We start from the raw sequence: 18,469 nt of genomic DNA, 5'->3' as shown, positions 1-18,469 counted from the left end.
CTGGTTGCGGAGCACAGGTTTCTCATTGCAGTGGTTTCTTGTAGCGGAGCACAGGCTCGAGGCACGCAGGCTTAAGTAGCTGCAGCTCATGGGCCTTGTGGCTCCACGGCATGTGTTTTCTTTCCGGAATAGGGGTTGAATCTGCATTGGCAGGCGTTTTTTTACCACGGAGCCACAGGGAAGCCCATCACAGCTTGTTTATTGATTCACCAGTTGATGGATCTTTGTGAGTTATCTTTAATTTTTTTTTTTTTGCTGTTATAAGTAAAGTTATTATTTTTATATGTATATAGATCTGTGTGTAGATAGGTACTTTCATGTCTCTTGGATAAGTACCTATGGTTAGGATTGCTGTGTTTTATTGTATTTAAGTTTATAAGAAATTGCCAAACTGGCTTCCAAAGTGGGTGTTCCAATTTACACACCTACCCTCCATATGTTATGATTCCTAGTGTTTCAAATCCTCACCAGTACTTGGGTATTTTTAGTTGTTGTTTGTTATTTTTAGCCTTGAGTGGATGTGGAGTCTCATAGCTCATTGTGATTTTGTTTTGTATTTTTAATGATCAGTGATGAACGTATTTTGTGTACTTACTTGCTGTTTTCCTTGGTTGTCTTATATGTGTGTTCTGATCTGATTTTCCACCTCATGTTGTTAAGTAATTGGGGCTTTAGGGATATTAGAGAGGAAGGCTTATTCTCTATGCATTTTAGAAGTGCAGAAGATCTAAAGCCATTGACCTGAATATGGCAAAATGTGCCACTCTTCATTTGCTAGTACAGTGGAAAGAGTTGTCAGGTGCCAGAAGAGAATTCAGAAGGAGCTGTCTTTTTCAAAGATGTGGCAAAAAACACCGCAGAGCAAGCAGCGACAACCTTAGAGAGAGGGGTTTCTCTCCTGGGCATCAGCAAATGTAGGCATTTTTACAGCTGACGGAAACGCAAATAAATAGTCCTGTGTAAACACTGGTGCAGAAGAACAAAATAGCCCTGGAAACTACAGGGCTCAAAAGCGGGTTTTCTCTGATCCCTGGGAACCATGCTTTCCATGCAGAGTCCCTGAATCTGTAGTCATAGTACGTTAATGATTACACTGAGAAGAACTAGGGCAGACTTCTGTGGGAGAGAAACACCAGGTGTAGCGGTCATGATGTCAAGAGGTTGCACATCCCCTGTGAGGAAAAGAGCAGGGCATAAGACAAAACTTTTCTTGTTTGGGTAAGGGCCTGGGAGTGAACGAAGACAGCTGATGTAGAAGCGCTGCAGAACCAACCTTTAAGACTGCTTAGAGTTTTGGTAGTTTGTGGTTTTCAATGAACTGGCCCATTTTATCACTGTTGTTGAATATATGTGAAGTGTTTGAGTATCTTCTTACCAATATCTGTCAAATCTATAACAATATGTAGTCTTCCATTCCTGACATTGACAGTTTCTTTTTTGGTCAGCTTCCTAAAAGGTGTATCAATTGTATTCATCTTTCCAAGAACTAGCGATTTCACTAATTTTCTATTTTCAGTTTCATTGATTTATGTATTTATCTTTTTTTCTTCCTTCTTCTTTGTGTTTACATTTTTTTATTTCTAATTTCTTGAGGTGGCAGCTTAGATTTAAGTGTTTAGTGCCATAAATCCCTTTCTAAAACAGCTTTAGCCCCAGCCTGCATGTTTTAGTGTCTCATGCCACTTGGTCAGTATATTTTTTATGTCCTCAGTATGTTTGCCTCTTAACAGATTGAGTGTGCTGTTTAATTTTCAAGTGATTAAAGATTTCTCTGTGGTGTTTCTGTTAATTTCTAGTTTGGTTCTTTTATGGTAGTTGGAAAACAGTTCTTTGACTTATTTTTTAAAAATAGTTTTATTTTTGACTGTGCTGGGTCTTGCAGCTTTCCTCTAGCTGCAGAAGGGGGGCTGCTCTCTGATGGCGGTGCACAGCCTTCTCATGGCGGGGGCTTCTCGTGGAATTTGGGCTCTAGGCTGAGCGGGCTTCAGTAGTTCCAGCACGTGGGCTCCGTAGTTGCAACCGCCAGGCTTAGTTGCCCTGTGGCATGTGGGATTGAACTCTGCTGCATTGGCAGATGGATTCTTTACCTCTGAGCCACCAGGGAAACCCTGATTTCTTTTAAATTTGTCAGTTTATTACCCAGAGTGTGATCTATCTTGGTGAATGTTATATATCTGCATGAAAAGAAAGTATAACCTGCTGTTTCTGGGTGGTGTGTTCTCTAACTTGATATCAATTAGGTCTCATTCCTTGATGTCATTCAGTTCTGTACCATTACCCACTGTATTGTGGATTTGTCTGTTTTCTCCCTTCAGTTCTGTGAGTTTTTGCATCATGTGTTTTGACGCTCCAGTATTTGGTACTTACACACTTAGGGTTGTTACGTTGTCTTCACAGAATGCCCCTTTTATTGTTAGGTAGCGGTCTTTGTTCCTGGTAATTTGCTCTGCTTTATCTGTTCTAGTGTAGCCCCTCCAGCTTCCTTTTGATTGGCATTTGCTTGATACAATCTTTTTTTCCATTCATTTACTCTATACTTACCATTATAATTGCATTTGAACTGTTTGCAGAAGTTGACAGCATATAGCTAGGTCACTTTTTAAATCTGTCAATGTCTGCCTTTTAATTAATAAATTTACATCAGTTACATTTTATGTGTGCCATTTTGTTTTTTGGTTCTCTTTTCGTTCCTCTCTTTCCCTTTTCCTGCCTTCCTATGGTTAGTTACTTGCCAGTTTATTTAGTATTCCACTTTACTTTGTCTGTTGTTTATCAGCATATCTCTTTGTAAAGTTTTTGCTTGCTCTATGGATTACAGTGGACTTCCAAGTGGCTCAGCAGTTAAAAAAAAAAATCCCTCTGCAATGCAGGTGATATGCGGGTTCGATCTCCAGGGGTCAGGAAGAACCTCTGGAGGAGGAAATGGCAACCCACTCCAGTGTTCTTGCGAGGAAAATCCCATGGGCAGAGGAGCCTGGTGGGCTACAGTCCATAGGGTCGCAAAGAGTTGGACACAACTGAGCACATGGATTACAGTATACATGTATTGCTTTAGTTTTCCCAAATATTTCCTTTATAAACTGGAGAAGGAAATGGCAACTCACTCCAGTATTCTTAGCTGGAGAACTCCATGGCCTGGAGCCTGGCAGGCTACAATCCATTATATCAGGCAATATAATTTTGCTTCAGCCAACCAATATTTTAAAAACTAAAGGATAGTCTATTACATAATAGTTTACCTAAATGTTTTACCCATTCTATTGTTCCCTCTTCATTCTAGACATTTCAAGTTTCCTTTTCCCACTTCCTTTGAAGAACTGTTAGTGAAGGTCACTCAGTCGTGTCCAACTCTTTGTGACCCCATGGACTATACTGTCCATGAAATTCTCCAGGCTAGAATAGTGAAGTGGGTAGCTTTTCCCTCCAGGGGGCTCTTCCCAACCCAGGGATCAAACCCAGGTCTCCTGCACTGTAGGAGGACCTGTTTAATAAAGACTATATTTTTTAGAGCAATTTAAGGTTTACAGGAAAACTGATTGAACTGTATATAGAATTCCTGTGTACTCTTACCCCCTCTTAACTTCCCCTATTATTAGCATCTTGGTACATTTGTTACAATGGATGAGCCAACATTAATGCATTATTAACAAAAATGCACAGTTTCCATTAGGGCTCATTCTCGGTATTGTTATTTGAACAAATGTATGACAATATATATTCACCATGACTTAACCATGCAGAATACTTTCACTACCCTGAAAAAAGTCCTCTGTGCTCCACCTGATCCTCCTTTCTTCTCCCTGAAACCCTCGCCCTCATGGATCCTTTTATTGTCTCCATGGTTTCGCCTTTTCGAGAATGTTACATACTTGGAATCATTTAATGTATAGCTTTTTCACATTGGCAACTCATACTTAGTAATAAGCATTCAAGGCCCTTTCATATCTTTTTATGGCTTGCTAGCACATTTATTGCTTGTTAATATCCCATTGTCTGGATGTACCACAGTTTATCTGTTCATCTATTGAAGATTATCTTGGTTGCTTCCAACTTTGGCCATTATAAATAATGCTGAGATCATTTTTGTGTAGATATTTCTGCAGACATAGTTTTCAACTCATTTGGTTAAGTATCAAGGAATGTGATTGCTGCATCATATGGTAAGTGTTTAGTTCTCTAAGAAACTGCCAAACTGTCTTCCCAGTGACTTTTGCATTCCCAGCAGCAGTGAATGCCCCATGTCCTCACCAGTATTTGCTATTGTCAGAATTTTAGTCATTCTCTCATTTTAATATTGTAGTTGCATAATAATGTATGATCTTGAATATCTTTTTCATAAGCTTATTTTCTATCTATATATCTTTGAGTTTTCCATATTTTTGCCCATTTTTAATTGGGTTTTCTAATTATTTAGTTTTAAGAGTCCTTTGTATATTTCAGGTACTAATCCTTTACCCAGATTTTTTTTCAAGATTTTCTTTTTTTTTTGTGGATTGTTTCTTCATTCTCCATTTAATGAAATTCAGCTTACCAGTTTTTTCTTTCACTGATCATGTCTTTGGTGTTTAAGAAGTCATCTCCAAACCCAGGATCACCTTGACTTTCCCCTGTATTATCTTTAAGGAGTTTTACAGTTTTGCATCTTACAAAAGTTTCCAAATAAATGGAGAGTTCTTAATTTTTGTTACTGATTTCCAATTTAACTATGTTATATCAGAAACCTCACTCTGTATAACTTCAGTCCTTTAAAATGTGTTGAGACTTGTCTTACAATTCAGGAAATAGTCAAATTTAAATATTCTACCTGTGCATTAATGTATGTGCTGAAATTGTTGCAGCATGTCCTACAGAAGCCTATTATATTATTTCCATCTTCTACACTTTCATTGGCTTTTTATCTATTTTTTACACTTTTTATTTTTCACATCAAATGAGACAGCTATGTTAAAGTCTCAAGCTGTGACTTTGGACTTAATAAGTTATATTCTTGCTTTTACTTATATTGAGAACATATAATTGAGTGCTAAGTCACTTCAGTCATGTCCGACTCTTTGCGACCCCATGGACTGCAGCCTGCCAGGCTCCTCTGTCTAGGTTTCTCCAGGCAAGAATACTGGAGTGGGTTGCCATTTCCTTCTCCCAACATATCATTGGGAGAATATATATTTAAAATTATTACATAATATCTTCCTGGCTAAATGAAACTTTATGTAGGCTGTATCCCTAGTCATACCTTTTATTTTACAGATGGTTTTATCTTAGTGAATGTTATCATGTTGTGCCCAAACCTCCCTCAGGAACTGCCAGCAACCAACAGCTTTCGCTCATCAGCCATGTAACAGAATTGTCCTCGGCTGCGGGTGTCGCCTCAGCCAAGGGCACGTCCCCTTTCTGGACACAGCCAGCATCCTTTGGTGAGAGCGGGGTTGCCAAGCCCACCCCCTTGCCAAAGCCCCTCTTTCCCCTCTGCTCTGAGACTCCAGGTAAATCTTTGCACTCGCCACCTGTCCTCTGTGGGTTTCTTCTAGCGTCTCCCCTAGTTCTCCAGTAGCTTTTAACTGTCAAATCTGACGTTAAACCTACTTCCATAATTTCTAGTTTTTTTTTTTTTCTGTCACTTCTTTCTTGTGGTTGTTAATTACTGCTTTTTGAAGTTTGACTTTATCTCCATGATCATTAAGTATGCTCAATCATGTCCAACATTTTGTGACCCTATGTTGTATCCTGCCAGGCTCCTCTGTCCATGGCGTCTTTCAGGCAAGCATACTGGCGTGGGTTGCCATTTCCTCCTTCAGGGGATCTTCCCAATTCTTGGATTGGCAGGTGGATTTTTTTTACCATAAATGTAGCAATTTAATGACTTAATGATTTTACTATTAAGAATTCTCTCATGAGTGTAGTGTATCAGTTTTTTTCTGTATCCAGATGCTGTGTCTGAGGTGTTTTTTTTTTTTTTTTTTGCTTAAACTTTCATGTGAGAATTTGTTTTTTGGAAATAATTAAGAACTAAGATGATGGTAGCTTTCTTCAGAATGAGGTCTTGTTTCCTCCGAAGGACCTTGGTATGCTGCAGTCCCAAAAAATGAAGCTTGAGATTCTTGAGTTTCCTCTCTCCAGAGTAAGCCCTTTGGGGACTGCACCCACAAAAAGGAAGCGGTGGTAGGTACCGTGGCCTGTTACTTAGTGCACAGAGGATGGGCTAAAGAGGAAGGTGCGTCCTGCTGCCCCAGAGAAGATCCTCCCTGTCGCCCTGCTCCCCTCGCCCGTCACTCCCTGCGTGAAAATGCAGCAGAGATGCCTTTATGTATCCTATCACACAGCTCGCTCTCAGCTGCAAAGAATGCTGGAAAACTAGCATTTTAAGGTGTTGTAAAGAGTGTTGCAGACAGAATCCTAAGACAAGCCCCATGATCTCTGCTTCCTAGGTGTTGGCATCTCCAATTAGGTTATACTGCATGGCCAAGGAATTACGCAGATCTAATTAAGGTCCTAAGTCAGCTGAATTTGAGTTCATAAGGGAGATGATTTTGTGGGTCTCATATAATTACATGAGTTTTAAAGTTTTCTCCAGCTGGTAGCATAAGATGAGAGAGATCCCACGTGTGAGAAGGACTGAACAGGCCACGACTGCCCTGAAGGTGGAAGGAGCCACACGGCGAGGCGTTCTAGTCCCTGGGAGTGGTGAGCACTGCCCCACCCGCCCTCCCTCCAGCAGCCAGCCAGGAAACGGGCTCCATACAGCAATCACCAGGGATGGAACTCGGCAAGTAACAGGTATGAGCTGGAAAGCAGTCAAGCCAATGCTCGATTCCTGTCTTATGATGCTAAATGCAGAGAACTCAGCCAAGCCATCCTAAACTTCTGACTTTAGAACTGCGAGACCATAAAGGAATGTTATTTTAAGCCACTGAATTTGTGGAAATAATCCAGTCATTCTTTGTCTTCCACCAAGATTCACAAAGGGGTAAAATGTCCCAGGTACAAGGGTTCAGATACTGAGTGGCCAAAGTGAACTTGCAATAAGGTGTTTATTCCAAGGGTTAATAACTGAATTATTTGAGATAAGCTATTCAGTCATGAGGTTTTATGGCAACTCTTAAGAAAGAAATAGGATGGCCCAGTTCTTAAAAATGGCTGTGTTTTAGAGCAGCTGAGGCCCACATGTACCCAAAAAAGATCGGACAGACAGCTTTCATATTAGCTACAGATACCTTTTGAGTAGAACTCTGATTTGACTCAAAATGCAGGAAACTTAAATCACATCAGCATGAAAGAACAAGTATATACAAAATCTTTATAAACTCACATATTTTTGCCAAAAGTGTACAAGCAGTCTCATTTCACTGGGACAAAAAAGAATATTTTTGTTCTCCACAGGTCACTGAATGAAGTCATTGTACAGTTCATAGAAGCTATACATAGAAAGTGAACTGGGTGTGAAAAACAATACTCTGTCACTCACACTGTTTTATCTAATAACAGTATTAACCCACTTGCTAAATAGGCTTTGACTTATGCACGTGTTTCCAGAACTGTTCAACATCTCATACTGATAAAGGATTCATACAGTTGCTAATCTTTAGTTTTAACAGGGTATTAGCAAAAAATAATACGAAATGGTCTCTTTGCAAAGCAACACATTTACTTTCCTTCCGTGAAAATGACCCATTAGTTAAATTTTGTCAGCCTCTCCTCCAAAAAGTCTGTGGTTTGTTGTACCACCCCTGGGACCTCACTAGCTGAGCCCACTGCTATTCTCCACTGACAGACTGACCCAGACCTCAAGTTGCTCAGGACCTGGAATATCTTTATACCCAGAAATGTTCCACTGATGAGGGAGAGTGATCCAGGGGCAACGCGGCCACAGGGGGCCCCCCACCACGGGCTCAACTGCTGCAGTGAGGGACACGAAGGTGAGCCAAGCTCACTCACCTCCTGCCCTGGGCTCCTACGGTTACTCACAGCAGATAAACTTGGCAGACGGTAGCTGGGGACATGTCAGACAGGGACCTGAGTCCTTGAATGGTGTTGCCAGGCCCTTCGTGGAAAACAATGGAGTAGAGGTGGAAAGTAGCTGCCAGTAAAAAAAAAAATCATCCCTCCCCCTCACTCTTCCAAACCCTCCATTCCCTCTCCATGAAAACATTCAATCATAATGACTCTTCTCTCTCCTTGTACTAGTGAAAGAAATAAAGTTCTGCAGATACCCACAGTTAAGAGACTTCAAATCCAGCAAGCAAGGCCTTTAGTGCAAATAAAATGAGTTCCCATTAAGGTCAAAATGTTATGTTGTAATTAAGTACCAAGCTGGCTTGATACCTTTTAAGGTCCAATTTTACCTTCCTTAAAATGGTTAAAGTATGTTTCAGCCAATTTCCTTCTGCAAATAGGAGTAGGAACCGTCTAAAACCTCATGTTATTGAAGGCAAAGCAGCCTCACGTCATCTAATCAGCTCAGTTGAGTCTATTTTTAAAAAGCAGGATCCTTGTCCTATATTCAAGATTTTCTCACATATGTGAGGCATCTAAATTCTATGTTGTTAGAGTAGCCTATGTTTTATTAGAATATATTTACCTAAGACCAAAGTTACGTGAGAAAGATTTAAAAAAAAAAAAAATCTTCTAAGGCTCCTTCCCTTCCAATGAGGAAAGGGTGACAAAAATTCAAGTGTCAATTTCCCTTTTCTGGGAAGAGGTTTAGAATGGCTGGGCTCACCTTCAGAACTCTAGCAGTTCCTTTTGAAATCTATCAGATCTAAAATATAAAAGTCAGGAAAAATAGTTACAAAACTGGGCATTTCTTAAAGACATAAAACCTTGGTAATACTGGAAGAACCATGTGAAGGAGATGTTTAAAGAGAGCTAATATACATTCTTGGTTAAGTGAAGATAGAGAAAATGAGGATGCAACATCTTACATAGATTTTCTTTTTATGCTAGGACATGATGCAATGAGGAGTAGCTGAGGCAGCCTGATCCCTGAAGTGAACTGCTCAGCTATTCTGTTAACCTAAAGAGGTTTGCAAAAGGATTGCCGTGCACAGACTGAGCATTGTGGGCTAACCGTATCCGGTAGCTGTTCTCCTGGGAGAACAGAACCACCTGGCAAACTTAAAGGCAAGTGTTTCCATTCTTTTAATTAACTAGGCTGTGTTAAAATTAACATCAAAACCAGATCTGAACCAACCAGCCCACCATGATGTAGTGCAAATCTCGCAGTGGCAGAATACCCTCGGAGAGGCTACACGTTGGTTTCCAGTCCCAGCAAACGTCCCATTCTCTCCACATTCTTGTCAATCGTAGCTTGACACGTTATCTCCTTAGCACATTCCATAGGAAACCAGCCCCGTTCTCCATCTCGAAGTCTTTCCCCTTCATACCAGCCTGCAAAAAAGAGCAGAGGTCTCAGGGGACACCAAGTATTTGGAGGAAACTTGATTGTGTTTGGCTCCAAGGGAGGAGCGTAGGGGCAAATTTCAGAGCCAGCATTCTGCCCCAGGTTGGGTATCAAAGATGATGCAAGGTGAGGAGAGAGGTGCAACAGAGGGAAACCTTTCAAGAGGGAATCAATGGCATGTCATGATGAAATGCAGGACATGATCAGAGGTCCTGAAGTGAGCTGGTTGGGAGAGTTTAGGAGCTTGGGCTGACTTGAAGAAAGGAATGATGATGCTTTGGGTACTGAGAAAGTAATTTTTTTTTTTACTTTATTTTTTTATTGAAGTATAGTTGATTTACAGTGTTTTGTTAGTTTTAGGTGTACAGCAAAGTGATTCAGTTATACATACATATATATATATTTTTTTTCCCCCCCAGATTCTTTTTTTTTCCCTTAAAGGTTATCTCAGAAGTCTCGAACTGTCCTCGTTTGTTTTCATTCCTTTATTCTGTTCCGTGGCAGTGATTTCCACCACCGTGTATTCCAACTCACTTATCCATTCTTCTGCCTCTTTTATTCTCCTGTTGATTCCTTCTAGGTATGTTTTTCACTTCAGTTACTGTATCCTTCCACTCTGTCTGGTTGTTATCTTTTATAACTCTTTAAAACTCTTTGTAACTTCTCTGTGCATCTGTTCTTTCCCATATTCTTGGGTCATCTTTATGATCATTACTCAGAATTCATTCTTGGGTAGATTGCTGATCTCCACATCAGTTAAGTTACATTTCTGAGGTTTTATCTTGTTCCCTTGTCCGAAACATATTCCTGTGCCATCTCATTTTGTCTAAACTTCTGCGTGTTTTTCTGTGTATTTGGAAGGTTAGTTGTGTTCCCCAAACTTGGAGAAGTGGCGCTCTATGGGGGCTGTCCTATATGTCTCAGCAGTACACTCCACTCGCATCACCCAGGGGCCAGAGGCTCGCTGGCGCCTTCCCACTGGGAGGTGGGCCTGGGTCTTGGCTCTCTGGTGGGCAGGGCCATGTTATGGGTTGTGTCTACAGGTGGCTGTGGGTTCAGGAACTCTTTAGAGAGCCTGTCTGCTTATGTCTGTGGCCGTGTTCCTGCTCTGTTGGTTGGTTGGCCCGAGGCTTCCCGTTCCTGGAGCCTATGGGATGTTCGTAGGACCAGGTCTTGGTACGAATAAGCCAATCTGTCAGGCACCAGGACTGTCATGTGGTTGAACATAACCCAGTATGCCTGCCACCAGTGTCTGTCCAGACAGTGAGCCACAGCTGACTCCTGTTTCCTCAGGAGATCCTCCAAGACCCGCAGGTAGGTCTGATGTAGATTCCTGTGAAGTCACTGCTTTTACCCTGGGTTCTGCTTACACATGACCTTGTGTATGTCCTCCAAGAGTGAAGTCTTACTTCCCCCCCGACCTGTGGAGAGCCTACACTCCCGCTGGCTTTTGAAGCCAAATCTCTGGGGGCTGCTACTCCTGATGTCAGACCCCCAGGCGGGGAGCCTGAAGTGAGGCTCAGAACTCACGCCTGTGGGGAGAACTCTTGTAATATAATTGTTCTCCAGTTTGTGGGTCACCCATCTGGGTGGAGGGAATGTGAGATCTGCTTGTATCATAAGTGCACCCCTTGATCTTGTTGGGTTTCTTCTTTGTCTTTGGATATATAGTACCCTTTTTAGGTAGGTTCCAGTCTTTTTACTGATGGCTGTTTACCAGTTGTGATTTTTGTGCGCTCATGAGAGGAGGTGAGATTAGAGTCCTTCTACTCTACCATCTTGTCCCCCATCTGACTTGAATGAGGAAGGAGGAACCTCTGGAGTGGAGAACTAGGTCACTGGGGGACCAGGAAGGAAGGAAGCATTTCATGGTTCCTTGTGACTAACAGCCATTACTGCAGCCTATTAAAAACATTTAGAAACAGTAATGTGTAGGTACAGGAGAGAGAGGTGCATAGGAGAAAACCAAAGGTCAGGGAACATAAGCACTGACAATAAAGTGAGACCCTGAGTGCTGGACCACCACCACCCCACTGAAACACTGCCACTCACCGTCGCTAACACGCTGATAAATGAGGACCACATCTGCCACCTGCAGAGAGAGTTCATCTGGCTGCTTGGCAGTAAATGACCGAATGATTTCCACTTGGGTCAGTGCTGAGGGGGAAAGAGGACATAATGAGAAACGCAACAGGGACAAATCAATAATTTGCATTCATTCAGTCAGCATGGATAGAAAAAAGGTAGGCTTCCAAAAAGAAGCAGAAATTAGTTTCTAGGAACTCCCTTACTTGGCCACGAGCTTCAGAGTTAGAAGCTCAGAATCAAGAGAGGCCTTTTATGATACATGAATCCCCTCAAAATTAGCTTTGATAAGTCATTAGATACATCACACAGTACAACTGGAAACAGCCACTGGGGGAACTGAGGCAAGACAGATTGGGTATGTGCCAAGGCCATGCAGCTGAGGATAAAACCCAGAATCTGTGCAGTTCTCCTGGCTCTCACCCAGGGTGCTGCCCCAGCCCACCCAGCAGCACCTGAGAGCTGCCCGAGAAGGGTGGAAATAAAAGAAATTCCAGCCAAATGTTATCTTTTACTTCAGTGACTTGCTCCTGGCTGACCTGAGTTCTTACTTTGTTTTTTAATATGAAACTTGATTCCAGAGAAATTTCAAGCCAGTCACTTTAGCTTTGACTTTAAGCTGTGATTTGTGAGTGCTCCAGGAGATCCAGTTTTGTTGCCCTAGTTCTTTGAATTTGCACTTCCAGCTAGAATCACCCAGAGCAGCGTAACGTCAAAGCAACATGCTTAGCACATGGCACTACCCTTCACTGTGTCAGCTAGGGCTCCCTAGAAAAATAAAATATTTTTAATATTATTTAATAACAAAAAGTCAAAAGGAAGGGTAAAGTGATTTACCTTAAGGTTAAAAATACACTTTAGTATGGAGAAGGTTTAAACATGCTATTACTGCCCACTGACAAACTAGAAATGTAGGAGCTTGACAGTACAAGCAAGGCGGTCACTGTGAATTTAACTTTACTCTCACTATCGTATGTAATCATGCACCTAACTTGCAGGTGATTTAGAGACTCAGGAAGGCTATGCAATGATCTGCCACGTTTACAGAGCAAAGAACTGCACTTCAGGTTGGAATCTGTCCCCTTGTCTTCCAAAGCGGGGTGCACCTAGTGCCGATGTGGGGCAGCAAGGGGGAAACCTTGGGAACTTAAAAAGCGGGTAGTGTGGCATTTAACCACTAACAACCCAGCAACCAGCAGGGGGCAGAGCTCTCCGTCTTTCAGACTGTCGGCCCTCCGGCTACTTACAGGTCCGATCTGGAGGCTGCTTCCCACTGCTGTGTCCCAGCGCAGTTATCCAACGGGCTCGCTCACTCCTAAACGCAGAGAACATCCAGTTGAGAGATTCAACAGTGCTTAGACACAGAATGAAGTATGTTCTAGAATGTAAAGGCTTCTTTTCCCCCAAAACAGGGCAGAGATTCTCTATAAAGGTAAGCGGCTGGTCTTCAAAACCCAGGTAAGAGGTATTTTAAAATGATAATCTGGAAAATGTAAATAAGCCCCAAAGAAGTCATTGTCAAGAGATTCTGAATGGATCTGTCTTGTTATTAAGTGGAATTTCTCATATGACAGTTTGTTGTTGTTGTCGAGTCACTAAGTTGTGTCTGAATCTTTTGTGACCCCACAAACTGGAGCCTGCCAGGCTCGCCTGTCCATGGGATTTTCCAGGCAAAAATACTGGAGTGGGTTGCCATTTCCTTCACCAGGGGATCATCCTGTTAATAAATAGCTGATTACACTAATATAATCACAAAAAGATACTTTGTACACTCATAATCTGATATTTAACATATCAAAATAAAATTTCATGAAAAAAAATTGTAGTATCTATCTCTTGCCACTCCCTCCTGTCTTCTCCCTGCACACTCCACCCATTTCCAAATAAATGAGAAAACTGAAAAACTGACAGATTTAAAGTCGTTCTGTCCTCCTACAGCAAACATTACCAAATATGAGCCTTAGCCAACTAGAAATTCTCTGTTCTCAGATGCTTAAAGTGGTTTTGTGATTACAGACAAAAGAAATTTTTTATATTAAGCTATAATTACATGAAACAATAATTATTTAACTAAAAGATCAAAAGTTTAAGATGAGCAAACATTACTCTGTGATACAGTAACCCCAAGTTTCTGATTTGGACAGTCAAATATTAGGACTGTGATTAAATAAACCACACAAACATACACACTTTAAAATCTTTTAGGAAGCATTTGTCAGACATACCACTTGAGAGCCATTATTTAAGTTTCCCAAAAGCCTGTTCAAAGGATGAGAAGACTGAACAGAAGTTCCAAGGTAAAAGACCCAAACCAAGGTCAGTTTCTACTACTACACTCTACCTCTTAAGAAAGGGATGCCTTATAATAATAAAAAAATAACCAAATGGGACCTAATCAAACTTAACAAGGTTTTGTACAGAAAAGAAAACCATAAACAAAATGAAAAGATAACCTATGAACTGGGAGAAAATACTTGCAAATGCTGTGACCAACAAAGGCTTAATCTCCAAAATACACAAACAACTCATACAGCTCATAGGGCTTCCTTGGTGACTCAAGACAGTGAAGTGCAATGCAGGAGACGGGTTCAATCCCTGGGTCTAGAAAATCAATCCCTGGCTCGGGAAGATCCCCTGGAATAAGGGAATGGCTCCACTTCAGTGTTCTTGCCTGGAGAATCCCACGGACAGAGGAGCCGAGTGGGCTAGAGTGCAAGGGGTCACAGAGTCAGGCTCAACAACTAACATTCTCACTTTCATACAACTCAGTTAAAAAAGACCCAATCAAAAAATGGGCAGAAGACCCACACATTTCTCCAAGAAAGACGTACAGATGACTAGTAGGCACATGAAAAGATGTTCAACCTCACTAACTATCGGGGCTTCCCTGGTGCTCAGACAGTAAAGAATCCGCCTGCAATGCAGGAGACGCAGGTTTGTTCCCTGGGTCGGGAAGATCCCCTGGAGAAGGAAATGGCAACCCCTTCCAGTATTGCCTGGAAAATCCCATGTACAGAGGTGCCTGGCAGGCTACCGTCCATGTAGTCACAAAAGCTTTAGACTAAACAGGATCACTTTATTGAAGAACACACATAAAACTACACTATTCTTAAGTGTATACAGATCTGTAAGTATTTCCTTAGGTACAACCACGTACTCACACCCCCAGATCAAGACACAGACCTGCCAGGAGGTTCCTTTCTGTTCTTTTCCAATCAGTGAACTCCCGCAAAGGAGTCACTGCTGTTCTGCTTTCCGTCACACAGAAAAGTTTTGCTTATCTTGAACTTTATGAAAATGGAATCCTATATTGTTGTCCACTTTGATACCTGGCTTCTTTTGTTCAAAACATTCACCCAATATTGAAAACACAAGACTCATCTCCTCCAAGCTGGCCTCCTCTGAAGCATGAACCACGTTTCTGACATCATCCTATTCTGATGATGCTGTCCCTAGGCCCCCCTCCACACAGCCCTGTCACACTGCTGGGCAGGTACATGCTTCCTGAAGGCAAGCACCTTATCTCTGTATCCGCCTGCACGTAACAGGAACTAGTAAACCCTGACCCCTGCTAAACTGGTACTACTCATCGCTCACTGACCCCGTCTTCTATGGGCTTATCTGTTTCTTCAGCTGGGCCACAGATTCCCCCAGGACAGGAACTGGATCCTATAAACAGTATAAGGGATTGCGTATATGCCAGGTATGGTGCTTTTTTGTATTTAGTGAGTACCATCTCATCTTTACAACAATTTTGAAAATTGTTACCATTCTTTTTTTTTCCCAGAGGATGAAGCTGAAGTCTGGAGTGTTGAGCACCTGCTCATAGTAAAACTGCTAAGTGGTACAGTCAGACTGTAAGCCAGGCAGCCGGGGATCATAAGAGGTGGTGCTCCTTAGCAAGTGCTCACAAAATAACCAGAGAGGCAGGAAGGGTAGAAACTGCAATCTGCTGAAAGACAGACTTACTTAAAAGAAAAACATGAGGTCAGGCCCTGATTGAGTTCATGTGTCAAGTAGTAATACGCACAGTTCATATAGAAACTCGTTATACCGCCTTGCTTTCAAGAACTTGATCTCTCTCTAATACAGGCCCAGGAGGTTTTATAAGGAGCCAGTAGAGCACAACCTCTTTTCAAATAATCCCTTTGTTAGGTAAGATTTTTTTTTTAATTCAGGCTCAACGAGAATTTCCAAAGTACAAAGGCAATTGAAAACTAAACAGTATCTTAAGGATGGAAGCGCTGTTTGCAAAGCGTAACCTGAAACGATCCATCTGTGTCTCCACACGCCATATCCAAACCCATCTGGCTCACCATGGCATCTTCACACAGCCCTTACCGCCGTCTGCAGTCCTCAGCGTGGACCCTTCTCTGGCCCTGAGTGACTGGTCCCAGCGGCAGCCTCACCCTGCAGCCGGCTTCCAGAAGTCCAGATGAAACCTTTCTCCTGTGGCACACTGCCTGGATGCTAATGGCATCCTTTAGACACAGCGGCCCCTCACAGGGACTCCAGGGCACAGAACAAGACACTCCTTGTTGCCTTGCTGAAAGGAGCCGCTTCTTGAAAGGGCTTCAATGGGATCAGCCCCACCCCCTCTGAGATGCCATCAAAACCGCACGACATTACCCGGGGCTTCCACAAACTGTGCCAAGGAGCTCCCGCCTGTCGTGAGGCGGAAAGCGCTGCATCTCTAAAGCTGGGAGGAGACTTGGTCCACGTAAAATGGAATTCTAAGAACAAGAAAACCCTGAGCATAGACATACCCATTATTAAATTTAGATATGAGGTCCAGGGCGCTCACAAGCAGACAGCTATTTTCTCTAGGGACAATGAGACAACACAAATTAACAGTCCACACCACACCTAGTTCATTGAGATTTCCCTCTGCCCAAACAGAGTGCCAGAATCAACAACCAATCCCGCTAATGGAGACCCAGGGCAGGTCAACTTTTAAGGCACTTCTGGCCCCTCCTTTCAACCAGCATTCACCAAGTCCCTGCCTTTGCAGGAGCCCTGCGGTAGGCAGGGGTTGCTAAGTGAGTAGTAAGGAGTCTCTTGCTCTTCACAGCCATCAGTGAGGGATCAGAGCAAAAGAAAAACAGAATCCAACGCATCCTGCATTGTGCTGGGATGGCACCTTCTCCGTAAAACCCATCTGACGGGGAGAGAAAGGAGACCGAGCTGAGGAGAGACCCCTTTGACATAGATATCTGGAAACGCAGTCCTTTCTGTCTGCATGGCATGAAAGGATGCACCTGCAGTTCTTCCCCACTCAGGAGTCGGCCATCGTCGCACCTTGACCTGTCCCTTACGTGATCATGCATAGGTTTAAACTTAATTGCACAAAAGTCAAAGATACAGCCAAGCTGGACTTTGACTGACTATCAGGCATCTGCTAGAAAAGACGGATACATCCCGAGAAAATGGAAAGCACAGTTTGAAATGGGCAGGAGTGTGGATTAGGTGGAAGGGAATGAATGTGCCCACGGAGGGCTTCACTACTGGAGGGGGTCATCCTGGTCTTTCAATAGAAGCCCAGAGACTTCAGCTGCTGTTTGACCTTCCTTTCTCTCTCTTAAAATGGCATTTGACCAGACACCGTTCGTGCTCCTTCTCACAGCCTACAAACTTACTTACGGTTCCTTTTGAAACTCCTGTACCCATGGCCTTTGGAGAAAAAGTCCCCTGAGCCTTCCTAAGGTGATCATGGAGACCGCTGTTTCTGTTCATTCTCTCACACATTCAGTTCAACGAGATGAATTCAATATGTGATCCAGAGAAAACCCACAGGGCAGAAAACATTCTCATGAATGCTATGCAACAAAGCCTTATAAAGCTGTACCAGCTCAATTTATTTAAAAAAAAAATCTAACCAAAGCAGTTGCCCTTGCTCACTAAGAGTTTTTTAAAATTTATTCTCTGACATGCTATATAGTTAAATCAGTTGTTTCTTGTCTGTCCTATCAAACAGCTCATGAGACCTAGTCTGGTCCACAAATCCTAGAGTTAATTTGAAGTGGATCAGCTACTACCCGTTTCCTTAAAAAAAAAAAAAAGACCAACGCCATCACCTGCTCTCCTTTTCCTGGATATCAATGATGAGGAATCACCAAAGATTAAGTATCGTGATGGGCACCTACAAATGTAAAAGATTGTTAGACGTAGGTTCAACAAATACTACAACCTAAAATAAATTTTTCCCATACAAAGTGTCATCACTGGATTTTTCTTAAAGGGTGAAGAGTAAGTTAGACATACTATTTACAGTTTTATTCCGTCCTATTTACTTCCTGTTAATTAAGTCATTAACAGAAGCAGGAAGAGAGCAAAACACTGCCTGCAAACAGTGCCCCTTTATCAGGGGGCCCAGGAGTGGGCTGTCTGCACGGCTGACAGGACTAACCGAGCCCATTAGGCGTCTCGTTCGTCTTGTGAGACAAACTTTGAGAAGGACCTCTGATTACAGCTTAAGGTGATTGTATCTTATGGCCAAATAGAAGATAAAAGTTTGTGTTCCTTACTAAACATGTCCTGCACAGGCTGGACCCAAATGCCATCCAGATTCCACTGTGGACACAGGAAGCCAAGGACACCGCTTGCCACAGCCTCACTCCATGCCAGCTGCAGCTGTCTGGGCTTCATTTTAATGAAGGCAGACAAAGGGGCGCTCGGCCGCCAGCATTCCTCTTCAAAGGCCAGAGGAAGAAGTGACCGGAGTAAAACACTCTCCCCTCGTCCTTTCATCAAGCGTAAGCTTCTGTATTTCCCACAGACTGTTGTCTCATTAATAATACAGTGACTTAAGATCTTTAAAAAGCAAACAGATATAACACCGTATGGCTTCGAGGTACATCCTTAAAACGGTTTAACCATGTCCTTGAGAACACATGTTGAAAAACAGGTGGGATTTAGATAACACTTGCTCTAGCAGCACAAAACCACCACCAACAAAATCCCAGTCAACAGAGACGGACAGAGGAGCAG

The 18,469-nt window shown here is 42.5% G+C and overlaps 1 protein-coding gene across 2 annotated transcripts in view; it reads right to left on the bottom strand.

Annotated features, from left to right (window-relative positions):
• Window positions 1-6,866: 6,866 nt before the first annotated feature.
• The window catches only part of ARHGEF26 (Rho guanine nucleotide exchange factor 26), a 136,058-nt gene continuing 124,455 nt past the window's right edge, over window positions 6,867-18,469 (bottom strand). Inside the window, exons 12-14 of one of the 2 annotated variants that reach the window (XM_061168168.1) lie at window positions 12,730-12,797; window positions 11,450-11,554; window positions 6,867-9,384 (exon numbers count right to left, since the gene is read on the bottom strand). In XM_061168168.1, coding sequence (XP_061024151.1) covers window positions 9,242-9,384; window positions 11,450-11,554; window positions 12,730-12,797 — 316 coding nt within the window. In that variant the 3' untranslated portion in view covers window positions 6,867-9,241. The remainder of the gene's footprint in view (window positions 9,385-11,449; window positions 11,555-12,729; window positions 12,798-18,469) is intronic. The other variant, XM_061168169.1, reaches the window with a different exon arrangement.

This window comes from Dama dama, chromosome 19 (assembly GCF_033118175.1).
Source record: "Dama dama isolate Ldn47 chromosome 19, ASM3311817v1, whole genome shotgun sequence".
Lineage (NCBI taxonomy): Eukaryota > Metazoa > Chordata > Mammalia > Artiodactyla > Cervidae > Dama > Dama dama.
This window is presented reverse-complemented; position numbering and strand designations above follow the sequence as displayed.